The sequence below is a fragment of the Bos javanicus genome, chromosome 8 (genome assembly GCF_032452875.1).
Source record: "Bos javanicus breed banteng chromosome 8, ARS-OSU_banteng_1.0, whole genome shotgun sequence".
NCBI classification, from domain to species: Eukaryota; Metazoa; Chordata; class Mammalia; order Artiodactyla; family Bovidae; genus Bos; species Bos javanicus.
This window is the reverse complement of record NC_083875.1, coordinates 54254262-54274801: the sequence shown is the minus strand read 5'-3', so window position 1 is coordinate 54274801 and position 20540 is coordinate 54254262. Positions and strand designations below refer to the sequence as shown.

The window sequence follows — 20540 nt, the reverse complement described above, 5'->3', positions numbered from 1 at the left end:
ACCCCAGCCTCTTTTTAACCACTCTTAGGCGCTCATCCATAGACCTGTGCTTCCCTGGTGGCTCAGTGGTAAAGAACTTGATCCCTCCTGGGTTGGGAAGATCCCCTGGAGGAGAAAACAGCAACCCATATCAATATTCTTGCCTGGAAAATTCCTTGCGTAGAGGAGCCTAATGGACTATAGTCCATGGGGTCACAAAGAGCTGGACACCACTGAGCACGCATGCAGATGCAGGTGGCAGATAACATTAGTTCCAGGTGTACAGCATAGTGACCCAGTGTTTGTATATATTGCAAAATGATCACCACAATAAGTCTAGATAACATCCATCACCTCACAGTTTTAACTTCTTTTCTTGTGATGAGGACTTTTAAGATCTACTGTCTTAGCAGCTTACAAATATATAATACGGTCTTGTTAACTGTAGTCATCATGCTGTATGTTACATCCCCAGGACTTACTAATTTTATAATTGGAAGTTTGTACCTTTTAACCACCTTTACCTGTTTCACCCATCTTCTGCCTCCCTACCTCTGGTAACCAATCTGTTCTCCGTATCTCTACTTGTTTTTATTTTTTTGTTTGTTTAAGTTAGTTAGTTTGGGCTGTGCTGGGTCTCTGTTGCTGCACGCAGACTTTCTCTAGTTGTGGCAAGCAGGGGCTGCTCTCTAGTTGCAGCGCTCAGGCTTCTCATCGTTGTGGCTTCTCTTGTTGCAGAGCACAGGCTCAGTAGTTGTGATGCACAGGCTTAGTTGCTCAGCAGTATGTGGAATCTTCCTAGACAATGCATGTCTCCTAAATTGGCAGGTGAATTCTTTGTCCCTGAGCCACCAGGGAAGCCCCTGTTTTTAAGAATCAACATAAATGAGATTATATGGTATGTCTTTCTCTGTCTGATTTATTCCACTTAGCATAATACCCTCAAGGTTCATCTATTTTGTTGTAATTGGCATGGTTTTCTTTTTTATGGCTGAATAACATTCCATTACATGTATATGTATGTGTGCATGTGTTATATATATTATACATATACACATTGTAAAGAACTGACATGTGTGTATATTAAATGTGCTATATATGCATATATACACATTATACATAAATAATTATACATATACATGTATGTATATTATACATATGTCAGTTTTCTTGATCCATTCATCCGTTGATGATGCAGTTTGCTTCCATGTCTTAGCTAGTGTAAATAATGTTGCAGTGAACATGGGTGTGTAGATATCTTTTCAAGTTAGTGTTTTTATTTCCTTCAGATACATACCCAAAAGTGGAATTGCTAGATCATATAATAGTTCGGTTTTTCATTTTTTGAGGAACTTCCTTACTGTTTTCCATAGCAGCTGCACCACTTTAATAGCTCTACCAACTGTCCACAAGGGTTCCCTTTCCTCCAATCCTCGCCCCTACTGTTTTTTTTGGCTTTTTGATGCTAACCATTCTGACAGGCGTGAGGTGATACCTCACAGTATTTAGATTTGCATTTCCCTGACGATTAGTGTTGTTGAGCATCTTTTCACGTAGTTACTATTGGCCATCTGTATGTCTTCTTTGGAAAAATGTCCCTTCAGATCCTCTGCCTATGTTTTAATCAGAATTTGTGTGTTTTTGCTGTTGGATTTGTGTGAGAATCAATATGGGATGTTAAGGATTAGAGGTGTGAGACCCCCTCAACAATAGCCTGAACCAGTCCTTTTCTGATGATCTTGGTGTCACCATTCTGCTTGTGATTTACACGGTGGGGAGCAGGGAGCCTCTCCTTCAGCCCAGGCCAGAGATCAAGATAGAGATTAGCACTCCACCTCTTCACTGATTACAGGCTTGGGAGGAGCAACTCACCTGATCAGTGTTGTCTTAAGTCTGTTTCAGCTTAGGTAACAAAACACCATAGACCAGGTGGCTTATAAATGACAGATATTTGTTTCTCACAGCCCTGGGGCTGGGAGGATCAAGCCTTGGGCAGTTTCAGCATCTGGTGAGCGCCTGCCTCCTGGTTCATAGATGGCCATCCTCTTGCTGTGTCCTCACATTGCTATGTGTGAAGGTGTGAGGTCTCTTTTAAAAACGTTAATCCCAGTTACCTCCTGACGGCCTAGTTTTTGAAAACTTACATTGGAGGTAAGGATTTCACCATATGTACGTCAGAGTGACAGAGTTCACAGCAAATGGTCTGGGCAAGACTGACATTTCTGTGGCCACGTTTACTTGAGGCAGGGTGACTGCGTGGAGACCACTCAACCCACTGTGCTCACTCTCAGGCAGACTGTCCTCGGTCTCTGTGACCCTTTGCTTTTTCCGTGTCTCTAAGGGTGGGGACTCAGTCAGTTCAGTCGCTTAGTTGTGTCTGACTGTTTGCAACTCCATGGACTGCAGCATGCCAGGCTTCCCTTCCCCCAGCTTCACCAACTCCCAGAGCTTGCTCAGACTTGTGGGTGGGGACTAGGTAGGCCCATTGATCTCTGCTCCCTCTGTTCCAGCTCTCTCACCAGGCCACCCTTCATTGCTTTCTGTTCAGGAGAAGTGGTATATGGGGTCAACAACAAGTCAGAAACCTCCTTGGGCCTGAAGTATAAGCAGCCCCACCCGGTTAATAAAGAGCTTTAGTGTTTGGAAGAGAGTGAAAACCTTAATTGACATCCTCTTTCAATTGACTGGTTTTAACCCCAAGAGGAGGAGCATATGATTGCACCACTTCCCTGAGACTGCAGGAGAAGGCAGTGGCAATCCACTCTAGTACTCTTGCTTGGAAAATCCCATGGGCGGAGGAGACTGGTAGGCTGCAGTCCATGGGGTCGCACAGATGGACACGACTGAGCAACTTCACTTTCACTTTTCACTTTCATGCATTGGAGAAGGCAGTCACAACCCACTCCAGTGTTCTTGCCTGGAGAATCCCAGGGATGGAGGAGCCTGGTGGGCTGCCGTCTGTGGGGTCACACAGAGTCAGACACGACTGAAGCGACTTAGCAGCAGCAGCAGCAGCAGCCTGAGACTGCTTTTAAACTTGTCTTCAGAGGTGAACAGATCCTCACGTGTATGACTGATAAATTCAGTGTCTCATATGTTGTTATTTTGTTCTCTTACTTGCAACTCCAGGCCCTAGAGAATTACTAAAAAGCAAGTGACACCAGTCTCCTGGGACACACCATTCCCCCACAGACTTGAGTTTTTACTGAGCAGAGTGGATTGTGCCTCCCTCTCTGCACAGTCCATCACCTTGCAAGATGTCATAAAAACCTGATGTTAGTCTCATTTAGGATTTAGTCTGGGGGCTTTTAGCAGGAGTTTATCGATTTGTTAACATTCCCCTGGGGGTTAAAAGTATTAGAAATTCTCACTGTGGAGTGAAAAACAACTTACACGGCATAAAGTAAGAATCATAATTCAGTTCAGTCACTCAGTCGTGTCTGACTCTTTGCAACCCCATGAACCGCAGCACACCAGGCCTCCCTGTCTATCACCAACTCCCGGAGTCCACCCAAACCCATGTCCATTGAGTCATTGATGCCATCCAACCATCACATCCTCTGTCGTCGCCTTCTCCTCCTGCCCTCAATCTTTTCCAGCATCAGGGTCTTTTCAGATGAGTCAGCTCTTCACATCAGGTGGCCAAAGTATTGGAGTTTCAGCTTCAACATCAGTCCTTCCAATGAACACCCAGGACTGATATGCTTTAGGATGGACTGGTTGGATCTCCTTGCAGTCCAAGGGACTCTCAAGAGTCTTCTCCAAAACCACAGTTCAAAAGCATCAATTCTTTGGCGCTCAGCTTTCGTTATAGTCCAACTCTCACATCCATACATGACCACTGGAAAAACGATAGCCCTGACTAGATGGACGTTTGTTGGCAAAGTAATGTCTCTGCTTTTGAATATGCTATCTAGGTTGGTCATAACTTTCCTTCCAAGGAGTAAGTGTCTTTTAATTTCATGGCTGCAGTCACCATCTGCAGTGATTTTGGAGCCCAGAAAAATAAAGTCAGCCACTGTTTCCACTGTTTCCCCATCTACCTGCCATGAAGTGATGGGACCGGATGCCATGATCTTAGTTTTCTGAATGTTGAACTTTAAGCCAACTTTTTCACTCTCCTCTTTCACTTTCATCAAGAGGCTTTTGAGTTCCTCTTCACTTTCTGCCATAAGGGTGGTGTCATCTGCATATCTGAGGTTATTGATATTTCTCCCAGCAGTCTTGATTCCAGCTTATGCTTCCTCCAGCCCAGCGTTTCTCATAATGAATCTTAATTGGGAGAGACAAAAAGCAGGAAGCCAGCACGGTTAGATTTTCATTGCACGACTCGGGCACTGGGCTGGATGTGTGACTAGCACTTCTTATCATGAAAACAGGACAGAGCGTCGTGTTTCTCGCCGTGGTCCCTAGCTCAGCAAGCTCTCTGCACCTTCCACCTCCAAGTGCATGCTGTATGTCAGCAGCATCAGCCTCACCTCCAGGCTTATTAGAAATGCAGGCTCCTGGGTCCCACCCCAAGCTGAGTCACAGCCTGTGTCCCCAGGTGATTCATAACACATGCTAATTTGGAGAAGCCCACCTCCATCACAGTGCTTCCCAAAGTTAACCCTACATCAGAATCCCCTGGAGGGCCCGCTAAAAATGTAGATTCCTAAGGCTTACCCCCTAAGATTGAGGGGGTTTTTTGGTGGTGGTTGTTGTTTTGGCAGTGCTGCACAGCATTCAAGGTCATAGTTCCCTGATCAGGGATTGAAGCCATGCCCACTGCATTGGAGGCATGGAGTCTTAACCACTGAATCACCAGGCAAGTCCCTGAGACTGAATTTGGTAGGTCTGGTTGGAGGTATGTGGGTGCTAATGCTGCTGATCAGCCACCCACTTTGCTGCTCTTTAGCTTTCCCCTGAGGGAGAAGCTCCTGCCGAGGCCACACAGCATTTGCCAAGTTGGAAAACAGCCTAGAGCAACCCCAGACTGCAGACACTGGCAAAGCTTCAGTGGGACCAGGCCAGTCAGCAGGCTCACCTCCACCGTGGCCCCGGCTGCAGCAGCCCCGGGCACAGAGGGATAGGCACCGCCACAAGACATCTCTAGGACCCAGGGCTGGGCATAGTCCACTGTCTCTACTGTGTCCTAGTATGAGGCCCCCCTTACAGTAGACCTCCATCTGGAGCTTGGGGGATCCAGTTCTGACTTGAACTTAATCATAGAGGCCTCAGGTGCCTCCTTGTTCGTGAACTCAAAGTCAGGACCACTCCTCTCCCCTTTCTAGTCTCTACCCCGGGTCTAGCCACTTACCATTAGACTTCAATCTAAAAAAGGTCCCAGTAGGGCCCTCCCCTGGGCACCCCATCATACCCCTTCTGGAGAGTGCTAATCACAGTGATAAGCCTTTCGGATGGAGGCTATCTGGTTGAGGCCAAGGTGTACATACCCGCTCTTTAGACATGACTTCTCTGAAGGCCACAGTATGATTTTCTGGAATTGCTACAACTGTAAATAAGAAAAAAAGTTAATTCTTCCATCAGGGATGTCACTATCTAATTAACCATCTTTAGATCCTTTAATTCTTTCAGTTTTATTAGGGCCTTTGCTTTCCTTCAGTCATGAAATTTTCAACCTGTAAAATCTCAGGCTACAAGAGATCATTTCTCAGTGAATATTGTTTCCAGGCTTAAACTTTTGTTACTGGTGATGACAATCGGTAAAAGGCATATAGATTGTAAAAATACTGTTTTTAAAGGCTGTTCATATTATTTATATTAAATATGGGCTCCGAAATAAACACTGTCCCTTGAAGTAACCCATCCCTCCATATTTAATTATCTAATGGTAGGCACAGAGTGTAAAGGTAAAGAGATTGTGATGCCACAAACTTGGCCTCTGTGCACCAGAGTCGAATTGAATCGAATCTCAGAGACAGTTTTGAATGAAACAGAAAAGAACAGCTTTATTGCTTTTCCAGGCAAAGGAGGCCACAGGGGACTTGTGCCCTCAGAACGGTGTGTCCCAACCCACGGGGACTTGGTGAGCAGTTTTATAGCAGTGTTCAGGGTGGGATTGCTGGTGAGGACTAGGGTGTGTGCAGGACCTGCATTCCTTTCATCTGGCCTAAGGTGGTCTCCTGATAAGCTTCTATGATTCTGGGGGTAATCCCATCTGTGACCTGTTCTCTGGAATGAAGCGTGTTTCTTCTAGTAATTAATATCTTTCATTTGTTGGGGGTTTTAGTTCTGCAGACAAGCTCAAAGGTGTTGTTATGTGTATTCCTTGAGGCAGAACCGGGACCCTGTTCTGAGGCTGCATCCCTCACTTCCCTGATTAGCAGCTGTTTGCCCTTTGAAACTCAGGGAAGGCTGAAGCCTGTTTCCTACAAACAAGAAATGGGAGACAGAGGAAGGCTTGCATGACCAGGAGCCCACAGCATTCTGCTCAATTTCGATTGGTGGTGATGGACTTTATCAGGTTTGGTAAAGGTCTCCTTTTGAACAGTAGGCCTTTTCAGCTTGATTTGAATTGGAACACTTTACAGAAGAAAAGAGCAAGACATATTCAGGATATAGGAAATTGCTTGGTGAGCTTAACTTCCCAGAACTTTTTCTGGAACAGCGGTCATAGGGTAATGCAGAAGAGTGTAGTTGGCCTCTATAATGCTGAACTGTGAAACTTAGGACACATTCTACATCGGGAAGGTAAAAGCTGAGCAGAATGTGTTAACAGCTTGAACCGTTAGTCTTCAAGATCATCCTTCAAACATCTTTCATTCACTTCCTTTTAGAAATTTGAGAATGAAGTGGATCCAGCTATATCAATCAAAAGCATTAGATTTTTTTTTAATTTTATATTGAACTAGAGTTACCAATATTGTATTAACAGTTTCAGGTGTACAGCAAAGTAGTTCAGTGATAAATAGCATTCTTTTTCAAAGTCTGTGAGCCTGTTTCTGTTTTGTAAATAAGTTCATTTGCATCATTTTGGGGGAGATTCTGCATATAAATAATATATTGTTTTTCTCTGAGAAGTATTTTATATATAATAAGATCCAGAAAAAATACAGTTCAAACTAGCTTAAAAACTAAAGAGTACTTAATTGGTTGATGTTACTAAAAAATGCAAAGCATCACCAGGTTTTGGCATGGTTTGACCAAGAAGTTAAAACCTAGTTTCTTTTTCTTCCTGTTTCAAAATGGTTGCTGGAAGCTCAAGGCTACACGATGCTTCTTCCACTTTTTTCATGAAAGCTGGTTCTCTGTTCCAAAGCTCTTGGCAAAAATCCTGGAGTTTAACTGGACTGGTTGAGCAGCTTGGCTACACTGGTAACCAAAAAACAAGGGAAGCAGTAGTCCAAGTGACAGGAACCTGGATTCAGAGCCCAGCCCTGAATCACCCCAGGTACAAGGAGAATAGGATTATTTGTTTAGTTGCCAAGTCATGTCTGACTCTTTGTGACCCTATGGACTGTAGCCTGCCAGGCTCCTCTGTCCATGGGATTCTTCAGGGAAGAATACTGGAGTGGGTTGCCATTTCCTTCTCCAAGGGATCTTCCTGACCCAGGGATTGAACCCACTTTTTGAATAGGATCCTCTGGCTTAAGCCATTAAGCCACCTGTTAGCAGTAGACATGGGCTCAATCCTCAGCAGGCTTTTCTATTGCCCCAGACTTGGTCATAACACATAGATCCAAGACAGGGGGATGGAGAGTGTTCTCTGTTGTCTGAGAAAATGCAGGCCCAAGGAGGATTCTCCAAATCTGCCGCCTTGGTCTGTGACCAAGGGCAGGAATGATTTCGAAGCAAGTGTGTCTGTAGAAGGAAGAGCTGGTGAATAGATGTGGGCTAAGCGAGGAGGCTGTCTAGCTTTTGGCTGGTGAGTGATCACCCGAGTCAGAAGTACCCTTGAAACATCTTCATTTGTAAGAGCAGGCTGACTAATTCCTTAAGAATTCATAGAGGTTTTCTGTTACCTAGACTGACTTGATAGATAGCTTCAGTTGAAAACACTGAAGGTGGTGAGCAATATTACATTTGTATCTCCAACTAATTACTATGTATAGGTCCACAGTTGTGTATGAAAATTATAGTGAAACTTAGGGAGACAGTGTGTTCTGATAAATAGGAAATGTGTGATCTAAAAATATTTTTCCATGTGTTTTTCTAATCAGGGAATGTGTGTGTGTGTATGTGTGTGTATATATATATATATATGTATAGTAAAAAATAATACTTCTAAAAAATATTGATGCACTTTGGGCAAAGAATAAAGTAACTTTGTTTTGACTGTTATGTAATAGACTAATTGTGAAGTCCCTAGTACATATAGGTTAAGAAATGCAAAATGAAGCCTGGTACTTAGTTTTTGATACAGACCTTAAGTATTTGGCCATGAATGAATAATTCTTGGTGGGCATTTGTGACAGTGTGCCAGGTACAACTTGATTCTCTAGGCTTTGATGATTCTTTTTCTACCTTAAAAGTTCTATCAGTGGATATTTATTATTATTATTCTCTTCTGCCCGTCAGCCTGAGAGTTTGCCTAATGAAAAGAGCTGCTGAGCCTTTTGCATGTAAATCCTGATGCCATGGAAGCTCAGCCCAAGGCCACAGAAATTGAATGCATACCAAAGATGGGTTGGACTTACAAAGCAAACAGTTCCCAGGCTGAGTGATCATGTAATTCACGTCTTGTTTTTCTGCTGATTTTTTTTTCAGAACCGAATGGAGGAAAGCAAAGCACTGTTTAGAACAATTATCACGTATCCCTGGTTCCAGAACTCCTCAGTTATTCTGTTCTTAAACAAGAAAGATCTTCTAGAGGAGAAAATTATGTATTCCCACCTAGTTGACTATTTCCCGGAATACGATGGTAAGTCTTCACTCTTCAGCCAGCGTGTTAGCCAGGGAAATATCCCACCTCCTGAGACCAGGGCCAGAGCTGACACACTCCTGTACTCCATCAGTGCCTCAGAAGCCCACGTGTTGATGGAGTATGAATCATTGTTTGTCCTGTCTTTTAATGACCTGAAATGTTTCACTTACCAACAGTGATGAAATTTACACTTACTTCAAAATACATAAGAAGCTTTATTTTATATCAGAGGATGGAACCATCCCCTAGTTTTGACTATGTATCAACCATTATAGTTCCCTCTTGAGTTCCCTTTCATTTGGTAACAGTCTGCCTGTCCTTCTCTCTGGAGAGAAAACAGAATTTTGTGGTCAAGAGCCCATGGTCTGAAGTCGATCTGTCAGCTTCAAATACCAGTTCTGATACTTCCTATTTGTAAACCTTGATCAAGTAACTGAATTGCTCTGGGCTTTAGAACCAAACTTTTGTTTTGTTGACTGTAATAGATAACATAAGTGTGAGATTTCAGCATGATGCCTGACACAGGTATTTTCTTTGGAGGGCTTCATGACCCCATGAAGCCCCATTATCCTGAGAGAAGGCACCCATCTTTTAAGCTCTGCCTGTAGCACCCACTTTGGGACTCCTGTCTATGTACTTTGCATTATTTACTTCCTTCTTATAACAAATCTTGCCTCCTCAACTAGACTGAAATCCTGGATGACTGAGCACAACACCCAACCCCTTCTGCAAAATATTACTTGCTGACAGATTGGTAACAAAATGCATCCGTACCAGCCACTCTGAAACAGGTGAAAGAGTCACAGCCACTGCCCTGTAAGAACTTATCTGCAGAGTCCACACTCAGCTCCCCACACAGGCTCGAGTATAGATTAGGAGTGGCTAACTGTGGGCTTCCTAGGTGGCTCAGTGGTAAAGAGTCCACCTGCCAAGCAGGAGACTCGGTTCTGATCCCTGGGTCAGGAAGATCCCCTGGAGAAGGAAATGGCAACCCACTCCAGGATTCTTGCCTGGGAAAGCCCATGGACAGAGGAGCCTGGTGGGGTCGCAAAAGAGTCAGACATGACTGAATGACTAAACAACTAAGTAAAATTCTACTGAAACAGCCACACCCACTCATTTATATGCTGTCTGGCTGCTTTTATGCTACAGCAGCAGAACTAAGTGGTTGTGATAGAGCTCAAGTGGCCCAGAAGCTCAAAATATTTACTCTGTGGTCCTTAAACAGAGAAAGCTTGCTAAACCCAGATCTAAGTGAATAGCATGTAAGAGGACAAACTTTGAATGTCGCACAGCACTGCACCAGCTCGGCCACTTACCGGCGGTGGGGCCTCAGTCACGTTTAAGTACTCAGTTTCCTCCTGGGTAAAAAAGAATTGAATGGAATCACGTATGCAAGTCACGTAGCTCGGTGCCTGGCAGAGAGAAGAACACAAACCCAAAAGTACCTATTCTAGAGGTGCAACAAGAGAATGGGCTGTTTTTAAAAAATACTTTATCAGCATAAGCTATCTGGTGTGTATGTCAACTCAGCAGCGTTTTTGTACTTCTAGGAACTCCTTAAGAAAGGCAATTACTTATTGTAAAGTTTAAAAATAAAATAAAATTTAAAAAAAAAAAGAAAGAAAGGTAATTACTTCAAAACTAATACTCAGTTTGGCCTCATAGCTTTCCTTAAAGATGCCAACACATTGAGGATGGAGTTTCACTCATCTTTCATTACACGTGTGTTTGGTGTGATGCTGCTCTTGGAAGGGAAACGTTACATGTTAATGAACTGAAGTTCCTTCTCAAATGCACATAGAATTCTAACTTGTAGGGATGTTATCATGCTGGTTTTGTCTGCAGTGTGTTCCCATCCTCTGTCCAAGTAGCTTTTCCTTTGTGCTTTGAGGTCCCTTTAAAAACAAATGCTTGCCTATCCTGTTCTCTTTTCCTCCTTTGACTTGGCCACTAGCCTGCCACCAAGTCACAGATGCCCGAGCCTGTAGTCCTCCGTGCTCCTGAGCAAAGCACGGAAGGAGGCAACCTAGCACTGGTTCTCTCCCGCAGCAGCAGGCTGACTCCTTAAACACGAGACCAGCCCAAATAAGGTGGGCACGAAGCGTCCGGCTTACACCCAACACACATGCTTGCCTCGTATGGCTAGAAGGGGAGACTTGTTTTAGTCTTTCTCAGAATTTGGTGAAAATCCACGAATGAGAAATGACCACCACCCCCTGACATAGCACAAGCCTGTAGGCAGCATGTTTTCATTATGTGCATACTTATGGGATGACAGAGCAGACCCACCGAGGCTCAAGGCACCCACACAGCACACATAGAACAGCACACCAGGGTTGGTTTTCCTGCGATAAAGACCCGAAGTAAGTGTTAGAGTACTGTTCTTCCTTCTCTGTGCGGCTTCTTCCTCTTCTTTTTACATTTCTCCTTTGTCCAGTGAGTTCCCGATTCCCCATCACTATAAGTAAGAGCATCTTCCTTCCAACATGAGCCCACTGTGAATGTTGTTAAATCTGAAGTTTGTTTTTTTTTCACTGTCCATCTTCCCTGGTAACACACGTCACGCATATAGGAAACTTGTCTGTGGAAAAAGAATAAAAGACGCTGATAGTTATTCCTAAAGCAGATGCAGCTGTCATTCCAGGAGACTTCAGGCCCTTGTAAGATGAGCTGAGAGAAAAAATTCTAGGCCCACTCTGCAGTGACATGTTTATAATACACATGTTTATAGTATTATAAATTTCACACTTCCACATTTCTGTACTTACAAGGTCTTAATCATAATGAATGTCATTTCTTGATTTCTCTTCAGAAAGGAAAATTACCATTTCCACATGGACTTGAATTACAAAACTGTTCATAGAGACTATGGGATTTTTGTTCCTGCTATGATGGCCGTAATGATTTCTTTGTAGTTTATGTTTATTCAGATAACAAATTATGCTTAAAAGCATAACAGACTCCACGTGCTCTTCAGTGAACTTGAGTTATGTTCTAATATACTTTAGAGTTAAAAAAAGAACAAAAGAGTCAAAAGAATAGACTTGCGTTTCCCAAAAAGAGCAAGTAAAATTTCATTCACAAGCCAGAAAGATAACGTTCTTTTATGAAAATGGAAGTCTGCATCAGTTCTAAGAATCTACTGGTCCATCTCCGGGAGATGGTGAAAGATAGGGAAGCCTGGTGTGCCGCAGTCCACGGGGTTGCAAAGAGTTGGACACGACTGAGGAACTGAACAATAACAACAATGGAATTAAGTTAAAAATAGTACATTAAATAAGCTAGGACACTAAATTTATATATATATATATATATCTCTCTCTCTCTCACATATTTTTAATTGGGGCACTCTTTAATTCAGTATGGTGCCAGTCTTCTTAATCATTGACAATTTCAAATCTGGGCTAAGTCAGGAATTCAAACATTCCTTTTGTAACCTGTACAAGTGAGAATAATATGCTTTCATGACTCTTCCTCCCAATGTCTGGCAGTGTTGGATATAAGCTTATTTGCTTATAAGATTGGTTTGAAAAGTTTTCAAGTTGACTTTCTGAAGCTTACCATGTATTTTGTTAGAATCTGTAGGCCCTCAGTAGAATTGTCAAAGATTTCTTTATCCCAACCAGTAAATAACAATACTGATTAAAAAAAAAAAAAATCTAAGCTGTGGATCCCAAGCGGGTTTTCTGGGAGAGGAGGAACAGAGCTTATAGTGCTTACCCCTCTTTCATGGTATAAAGCTAAATGGAAAATGGGAGAAATTCAGATGCATAGTGCCAAAAGATGCATATAAGAAAGGTGCTTATTCTAGAACAACAGACAGAAAATGAAATAAATTATATAAAGAAAAAAGAAAGAAAGTGCTCAGTCCTTGATAGGTGGTAATGTTTTGGTATTGCTTTAAATTTACAACAAGTTTTAAATTAACATATTTATCAGGGTCTATTATGTTTTTAAAACAGTTCTGCTGAGATATGATTCACATACAATATATAATTCATCCATTTAAAGCATACCATTCAATTCTTTTTTGTATGTGTCATTAGTTTCATGAATTATTGTAAAATATATGTAACGTGAAATTTTGTCTTTTTAACCATTTTTAAGCATGCAGTTCAGTGATACTATAATTACATTCACAGTGCAGAGCTGCTGCTGCTGCTGTTCCTTAGTCGCTTCAGTCGTGTCCAACTCTGTGCGACCCCATAGACAGCAGCCCACCAGGCTCCCCCGTCCCTGGGATTCTCCAGGCAAGAACACTGGAGTGGGTTGCCATTTCCTTCTCCAATGCATGAAAGTGCAAAGTGGAAGTGAAGTCGCTCAGTCATGTCCGACTCTTAGCGACCCCATGGACTGGAGTCTACCAGGCTCCTCCGTCCATGGGATTTTCCAGGCAGGAGTACTGGAGTGGGGTGCCATTGCCTTCTCCACACAGTGCAGAGCAGCCATCTCTATTTCCAAAACTGTGTCATTGCCCCCCAAAATTCTATAATCATTAATTAATATCTCCCCATTTTCCCTTCTTCCTAACCCCTGTTAAACTAATCTACTTTCTATCTCTATAAATGTGCCTTTTCTCAATACTTCACCTAAGTGGAATCCTGCAGTATATGTTGTTTTATGTCTGATTTATTTTACCTGACATATTTTCAAGATTCATGTATGTTGTGGCATCTGTCAGAACTTACTTTTTATGGCTGAATAATATTCCGTTGTCTGTATATACTACCCTTTGCTTTTCCATTCCTCTGTTGATGGATCCTTGGGTTGTTTCCTTCTTTGGGGTAGATACCTAGGAATGGAGTTGCTGGTTCATATGGTAATTCTGTGTTTAGCTTTTTGAGGACCCATCACACTGTTTTCCATTTTATATTCCTAGCAACAATGCACAAGGGTTCAGATTCCTCCACATGCTTGCTAACACTTGTTATCTTCCACTTGATTTGATTATAGCCATTCAGGTAGATGTGAAGTGGTATCATACTGTGGTTTTGATTTGCATTCTCTCATAGTTAATAATGTTTATCTTTTCATGTGCTTATAATGAACATCTTTTCATGTGCTTATTGGCCATTTGTATATCTTCTTGGGAGAAATGTTTATTTAAATCCCTTGCCCATCTTTTATCAGGTTGTCTTTTTATTGTTGAGTTGTAGGAGTTCTTGGTATATTCTGAATATTTATCCATTATCAGATGTATGATTTGCAAATGTTTTGTCCCATTCTGTAGGTTGTCTTTTTTAGTCATTCTTTTTTAAATTTATTTTTATTGAAGTATAGTTGAATTATAATGTGTTAGTTACTGCTGTACAGTCAAGTGTGTATGTTGTCTTTTTACTTTCTTAATAATGTCCTTAGATGTGCGAAAGTTCTTAATTTTGATTAAGTCCAATTCATCTGTTTTCTTTTTTGTTGCCTGTGATTTTGGTGTCATGTCTAAGACTCTGTTACAGAATTATCAAATAACTTCGTAATATATCCTGATAAATGTATCATGATCCTTTTTAAAAACATCTAAGACAGTGCTTGGCACTTAAGAGACCCTGGATAAATGTAAGAAAACATAAACCAGCTTTTTTTAATCATCACATGTAGTGAATTAAATTCTACGTAAATGTGGTTTTTTCAGAAACACCAGAAATGAGCCTGCAGAGGACAGTTGTAGACAGACCAGAGGTTAAGAAACAGGTTTTCTATTCTTAAAGAGATTTCAGTCTGGAGAATGTAAAATGATCGATAAAAAAGTGGGAGCAGGTTGGGTGGGGAGCACACAGGGGCAAATTGACGAGAGAGCTTGAGGCAGTTATATGATATGCACACTTGTTATGCAGCTGAAACCAGCACAGTTAACTCAGTCCAACCAGAAGTAAGCTAATCACATCCCTACCTGAAGATTCTGTAGTAGCTCCTTATGTCCCAAAGAATCAGAGCTAAACTTAGCCTGGCCTTCACACTACCTGCCTGTTCTCACAAGATCACATTCTGTGGATAGATGGAGGTGGATGCATGGGCAGCTGAAGTGAGAAAGAGGAGCCATGACACACAATCGTGTCGGGGAGGACGCTTATAACAGATCAGATCTACAGTGAAGAGGTCTTCATGAGCATTAGTAACCATGGAGCAAGTGCATTAACAGATCAGCTGGCTGACAGATGTCCCTCTTCTCTCTTGGCCAACAGGACCCCAGCGAGATGCCCAGGCAGCTCGAGAATTCATCCTGAAGATGTTCGTGGACCTGAACCCAGACAGTGACAAAATCATCTACTCGCACTTCACGTGCGCCACAGACACCGAGAACATCCGCTTTGTGTTCGCCGCTGTCAAGGACACCATCCTCCAGCTGAACCTGAAGGAGTACAATCTGGTCTAGTCGTGCCTCCTCGACACCGCCCTTCCCTTCCCTGGTGGGCTAGTGAAGCTAAACAAGAGGGACTGTATTTCTGTGGAAAACAATTTGCATAATACTAATTTATTGCCGTCCTGGACTCTGTGTGAGCGTGTCCACAGAGTTTGTAGTAAATATTATGATTTTATTTAAACTATTCAGAGGAAAAACAGGATGCTGAAGTACAGTCCCAGCACATTTCCTCTCTTTTTTTTAGGCAAAATCTTGTGACTCAATGTATTTTAAATTCTCAGTCATGCACTCACAAAAACAAGAGCTGTTTCTTCCTCTCTCTCTCTCTTTCTTTTCTATTAAGCAAAATGAAGTTGATTTTCCTTTTCCCAGCCCATCCCTTCCTCTTGATTTTTCCCACATTACGATGGCCTTTATCATAGTTCCATTCTTGGTCAAGTTTTTCTCTCAAATGATAGAATCAGGACAATGTCATTCAATTTAAGCCATTGACATCAGCTTAATTTAACAGTTTGTGGTTTTTGCTGAAGGGTTATAAGTATTAATACTGTGGTTTTAAATGTATTGATCTGGATACACATATAGAGGTCTTTTTATATAAATATATTGTCTTGCCTCACTTTGGGCTGGGACAGTGGATGCCCGTTTAATGGTTAAGTGTCTTGTTTTTTGTTTTCTTTTTTTGAAGTTTACCTTCAGCCATAACTGGTTGCTCTGCAAACCATATAGAAGTCAGTAAAGCAAGGGCCAAGACACACAGAAGGAGTTCTTCCTTTTGAAATATCATGTGCCATTGTTCTTCCTCTGTTTCTTGCCATTTTTTTCTCCACCCTCTTTTCTTCAAATTGCAGATGCCAAAAACATATGCCAAGAGACACTACATTATCCCAATGGCTGCTGCCCAGATCCTTCTCATAGGTTGCTCTTAATTTTTTTTTTTTCCTGAAACAACTTCTCCCTCTTTTTTTTCCCCCCTTAGTGTTTGGGCCACAATTTTAAAATGACTTTTAACTATGGATATGTGTTGCCAAAGCTGGCTTTTAAAAAAAAATTAATGAGAGCTTAAAAGATGAAAGCCAGAATCTTAAAATGTGAGAGAGTAAGACTGTGAAGCCTAAAATGTTTGGCTGAGAATGAACCTGAAACACCAGTTGCCAAACTGTTGGTCACTGTAGATTTGATTCTTACAGTCCATCCTTTTATTTGCCCTTAAATCACGTTGTTTAGTGTCCACATTCCATGTTGAGCGTCTGAATCAGCAATGTGGAAAAGCTGTCTTGTGTGATACCCCATGAAATCTGCTTTTATCTTTTCATTTGAAGCCAGTTTACTCTCTCTCTGTTCTTTAAGGTCAAGTAGGTCTGCCAAAAACACTGGTCAATAGTATTACTCTGACACCTTTAATTTGCAGACTCTGAAGTTACTGCTAGTTTACCATCTTTAGGATCTTAAACTGGTGACTGATTGAGTTGAACTTAAGGAAGATTTGTGGACCGAAACTCATAAGTAACCTCTCTGTTCTATAGAATGTATATCTATGTAACTGAACGTAGTAGGAGAGAGATCTAGAATTCTATATGTGCAATTTTTCAACCAATGCAAAAAAAACAGCACATGTATTGATGATCTTCTGTCAAGCAGCTTGAATTGAAATATAATTTAAGAAAACAAATCATGATGGTTTAAACCTGCTGGGAAGGTAGAATTAGGCCATGATCCTGGTCTAATTTTACTACAGTACTATTTGGCAGGAGTCTATAAACTTTTATGTAAATCACTGTTTTGGAACAACAAAGGAGAGAGAAAATTAATGGCTTATGAGATGAGTACCAGAGTTATTCAATAATAATGGAATGTTCCCATTCTTTGCTCTGCCAGCCTCAAAGTACACAGGTTACCTGGTTTTTCTCTCCTTATTCAGAAAGCACCTGTAATTTAAGTAAGAAACAGACTGCCTATAGGTATAGTGCAATTATGAATGCTCTAATCATTGTACATACATCTCTCTCTTGATATTGCATCATCCTTACTGGCTTTGTAATCATTAATTTTTTGGCAGATTGAATGTGCTGTATTGATATGTATCTATGTAATTGTATGTCTCATAGCTAATTCACATTTTGAATAATGTTATTTTATTTACTTTTTTAAGAGAGGAGAATGTAAATTTGTCAGTTTATTTCTGACTAGGGATTTTTTTTTTTCCATTTAGAAAAGAAAAAGAAAAAAAAAAACCTTACTATCGTACAGAGCGGTACTAGCATCGTGCTATATAAAATCATTTGCACATTCCTAAGCAGAGGTATACTGATTATAAGACCCAAAGGTAATTTCATAGCAAAATACATAAAAGCAGTTGGAGCTTTTATACAAACATGGAAACCAACTTTGTAGAACTTTTGCCATTTGACCTAGGATTGGAATATGAGCTTTTATACAATTCATATTCTTATTTGGCAAACGCACAGTTTAGTATTACCTCTCTGATGGCCTTTATTAGAAAGGCAGTTTTAGAAGCTATTGTGATCCACTAAGGAAATGTTTTAATAGCTAGCGACCACTGCTTGCCTGAAAGGGCGATCTTAAATTTGGTGCAGCAAAAAAAAAAAAAAAAAAAAAAGATAAAAAAAGGAAAAAAAAAAGTATAAACAACATTTGAAGGCCTACAGTGTGTATAGAGAAAACCTCATCACAAGATCATAAGTGTTAACAGTTTTAGGGAATCAGGATATTCTATTTAATAGAGCTATAGTAGATGTAGTCAATTAAACCTGATCTCAGAGCTCCAAGAAGCTGAGCAAAACAGGGAAAGATTGTTATATTTGTCTTCATGAAATTGGGATGGAATTGCTATGCAGAATTGAGGTTTGTGGTTTCACTGTTCATCTTAGGGTGCATGATAAGATCCCTTTTCTTGAGAAGGGAAAAAATTGATCACCCTGGTTACAGTGATGCATAGAAACCAATTGTATCCACACTAGTCAATTGAAGCTAAAGGATTTTCTTTTTTGTTTCTTTGGGGTTTTACTGAACGGGCTGGGGTGGGAAGGGATTCTTTTCAGTTTTGTATAAAAACGAAGTTTACTCATGCTTTATATTATTGTGATTGCAAGCGTTCTAAGCGTGTGCCGCTGGACCCCTCTTGTTGATGCTCTCAGTAACGGAGGCCTGTGGCAAGTTGTGTGGTGACTTGGGCATGTCTTATTCAAAAACAAAAACACAGAAACCTTTCTTCTGCAGACCAAGGCAAGCAGCCGTCTCATGACTCACTTAACACATTGCAGTGTACCAGTTTACAGATGATTTTGCCCTTTTTTGCGTGACATGGCAGTTCCAACCCACAGAGAATCCCTTGTTTGTAAATTGGAGGTTTGTACTATGCCTTACAGAGCTTAAATTCAGAAGTTTGTGCCTCATATCTGAAACAAAGGGAAATAACACACCCATTCAAAAGTAAATAACTCCCTTCAAAGTTGTTTGTTTTTCGATACATTTTCATATAAAGAGCTCTGTTGAATGTCATGAATTGAGTGGGGGAGAAAATATTCTAGAAACCTGCATATGTTGTTTACTAGCAGATGACATCTACAAAAGGTATTTGAAGAACACCGAAACTTGTAATTTTTTGTAGATTAGCTAGCAGGTCTGATATTTAAAAAGGTAATTCAGCTAAAGGACAATTTACTTTTTGTACTTCAGACTATCTTGATTGTCAAGGTGTACGAACTGTAATTTTAAAATTTATACTGCCACATGATTGTAAATTTTAGTTGTCTTAAGTTAGTAATGGGTGAAAAGCTATTTATGCTGGATATGGGTCAAAAATGACTATTATTTGCAAAAAAATATATAAAAATAATGGGAAGAAAGGGCTGCATAATGAGATACTGCAAGACTCAGATACTGGTTGGAAATAATCTTCAAGTTACCCTCAATTTCCCTTTGTTTTCAGTTTCTCAAAAAGAATGAATGAAATGAAATATAGCAGAATGTTAACCCATATAAAAATAAAGTGTACCCAAATATTGTAACGTATATTGCTGCTCTTCTTAAAATTAAATAAGGGTTTAAAACCACTGAATTGGTAATTGACAACATCTCAATTGACAGATAAGGTGTGCTTGGTATACATATTTTCTTCCAAAGACTTTTCTTTGGTTAGAAACACACAAAAATTGAAACTAGTAATATTGTATGTTTATCTATCTCTACATATTTCCAGCATATGTAGCATTAATAGATCTGTCCTGGTAACTATGTCTTTGGGATTTCATTTTGATTCCATCAATTTAGGAAAAGAAATGGCTTAGTTGTATACGATTAGCTAGAGATTTTTGGAGCCAGGCACCTGCTGCTTCGTAGATACTTAGTATAAAGTTGCCATTTGTTTTTCTCACAGGATAACAATTTCTTGCTGTCTCAACTACCAATGCTCTTCAGTAACCCTCTTGCCTCTAGAATCATCTGTTCAAAGTATGCATACACACCTAGCACATAGTAGGTGCTCAAGTATTAATTTTCTTCTTACCTCCCTTACCATGGATCCTCCATTTCCCTGTATGATTCCAACCCAATAGTAAACAACATGTACACGTTATGAAAACATCTATGGGTAAAATTGGATCTCACTTGGATGAAGGAATTCTAACTTCCATATAAGCTTTGGTAGACAGAAAACAAAAAACAGGGAGGAAGATATTCTTCAGTACAATATTTTTAAATTTAGAAAAGAAAGATGGAAAATTACTATGTAACTTTGTTCAGGTTACTTTGACTGAAACACATGTTTTTGGTGGATTTCTTTTCCTCAAAGAACTCTCTAAATGCAACTTGCTGGATTCCTCACCTGTCATCATGTTGGAAACCCTTCCTAGACTTATGTATTTAGGGAGTTTTGTCAGAAAACATTTTTAACTTGCAGTATTTAAAAGAATCATATTTACTGTTCTTAAAATGTCATTCAAATGCATGTATTGTCTATTGTTTGGGGATGGGAACTAGTTTTGCAAAAAAAAAAAAACACCTAATGTTGTATAATAATGCCCCAATGATCTTGCTGGTTAAAAATACAGTATTTTTGGCCATAAGTTTGTACTACAGTATTCTTCATTCTTGAGTTTTCCTTCTCTTGAAGTTGCCTAAGCCTCTCCTAGAATGTTTTTGCATTATAAGGAGTATTGGGATCAATCGTTCCTTCTCTAAAGCACTATATGATGCACGTCCATGTCCCAAAGTAGATAGGTTCAATAGTTTTTAAACAAATAAAAAAGAATTTCCTTTCTGAATATAATCAGAAATTTCCAACTTCTTTAGTGGAAACATTTATATTGATAG

The 20540-nt window shown here is 40.5% G+C and overlaps 1 protein-coding gene and 1 long non-coding RNA gene across 2 annotated transcripts in view; one reads left to right on the top strand and one right to left on the bottom strand.

Annotated features, from left to right (window-relative positions):
* LOC133252724 (guanine nucleotide-binding protein G(q) subunit alpha) overlaps window positions 1-20293 on the top strand; it is a 313335-nt gene extending 293042 nt beyond the window's left edge. Inside the window, exons 6-7 of the mRNA XM_061425586.1 lie at window positions 8689-8842; window positions 15028-20293. Of these exons, the coding sequence (XP_061281570.1) occupies window positions 8689-8842; window positions 15028-15218 (345 nt within the window). The 3' untranslated portion in view covers window positions 15219-20293. The remainder of the gene's footprint in view (window positions 1-8688; window positions 8843-15027) is intronic.
* LOC133252726 (uncharacterized) lies at window positions 548-12944 on the bottom strand. The gene is made up of 3 exons (XR_009738062.1): window positions 10165-12944; window positions 5415-5473; window positions 548-4251 (listed from the first exon to the last, which is right to left on the bottom strand). It is a non-coding gene; the product is annotated as an uncharacterized LOC133252726 (long non-coding RNA).
* Window positions 20294-20540: the final 247 nt, after the last annotated feature.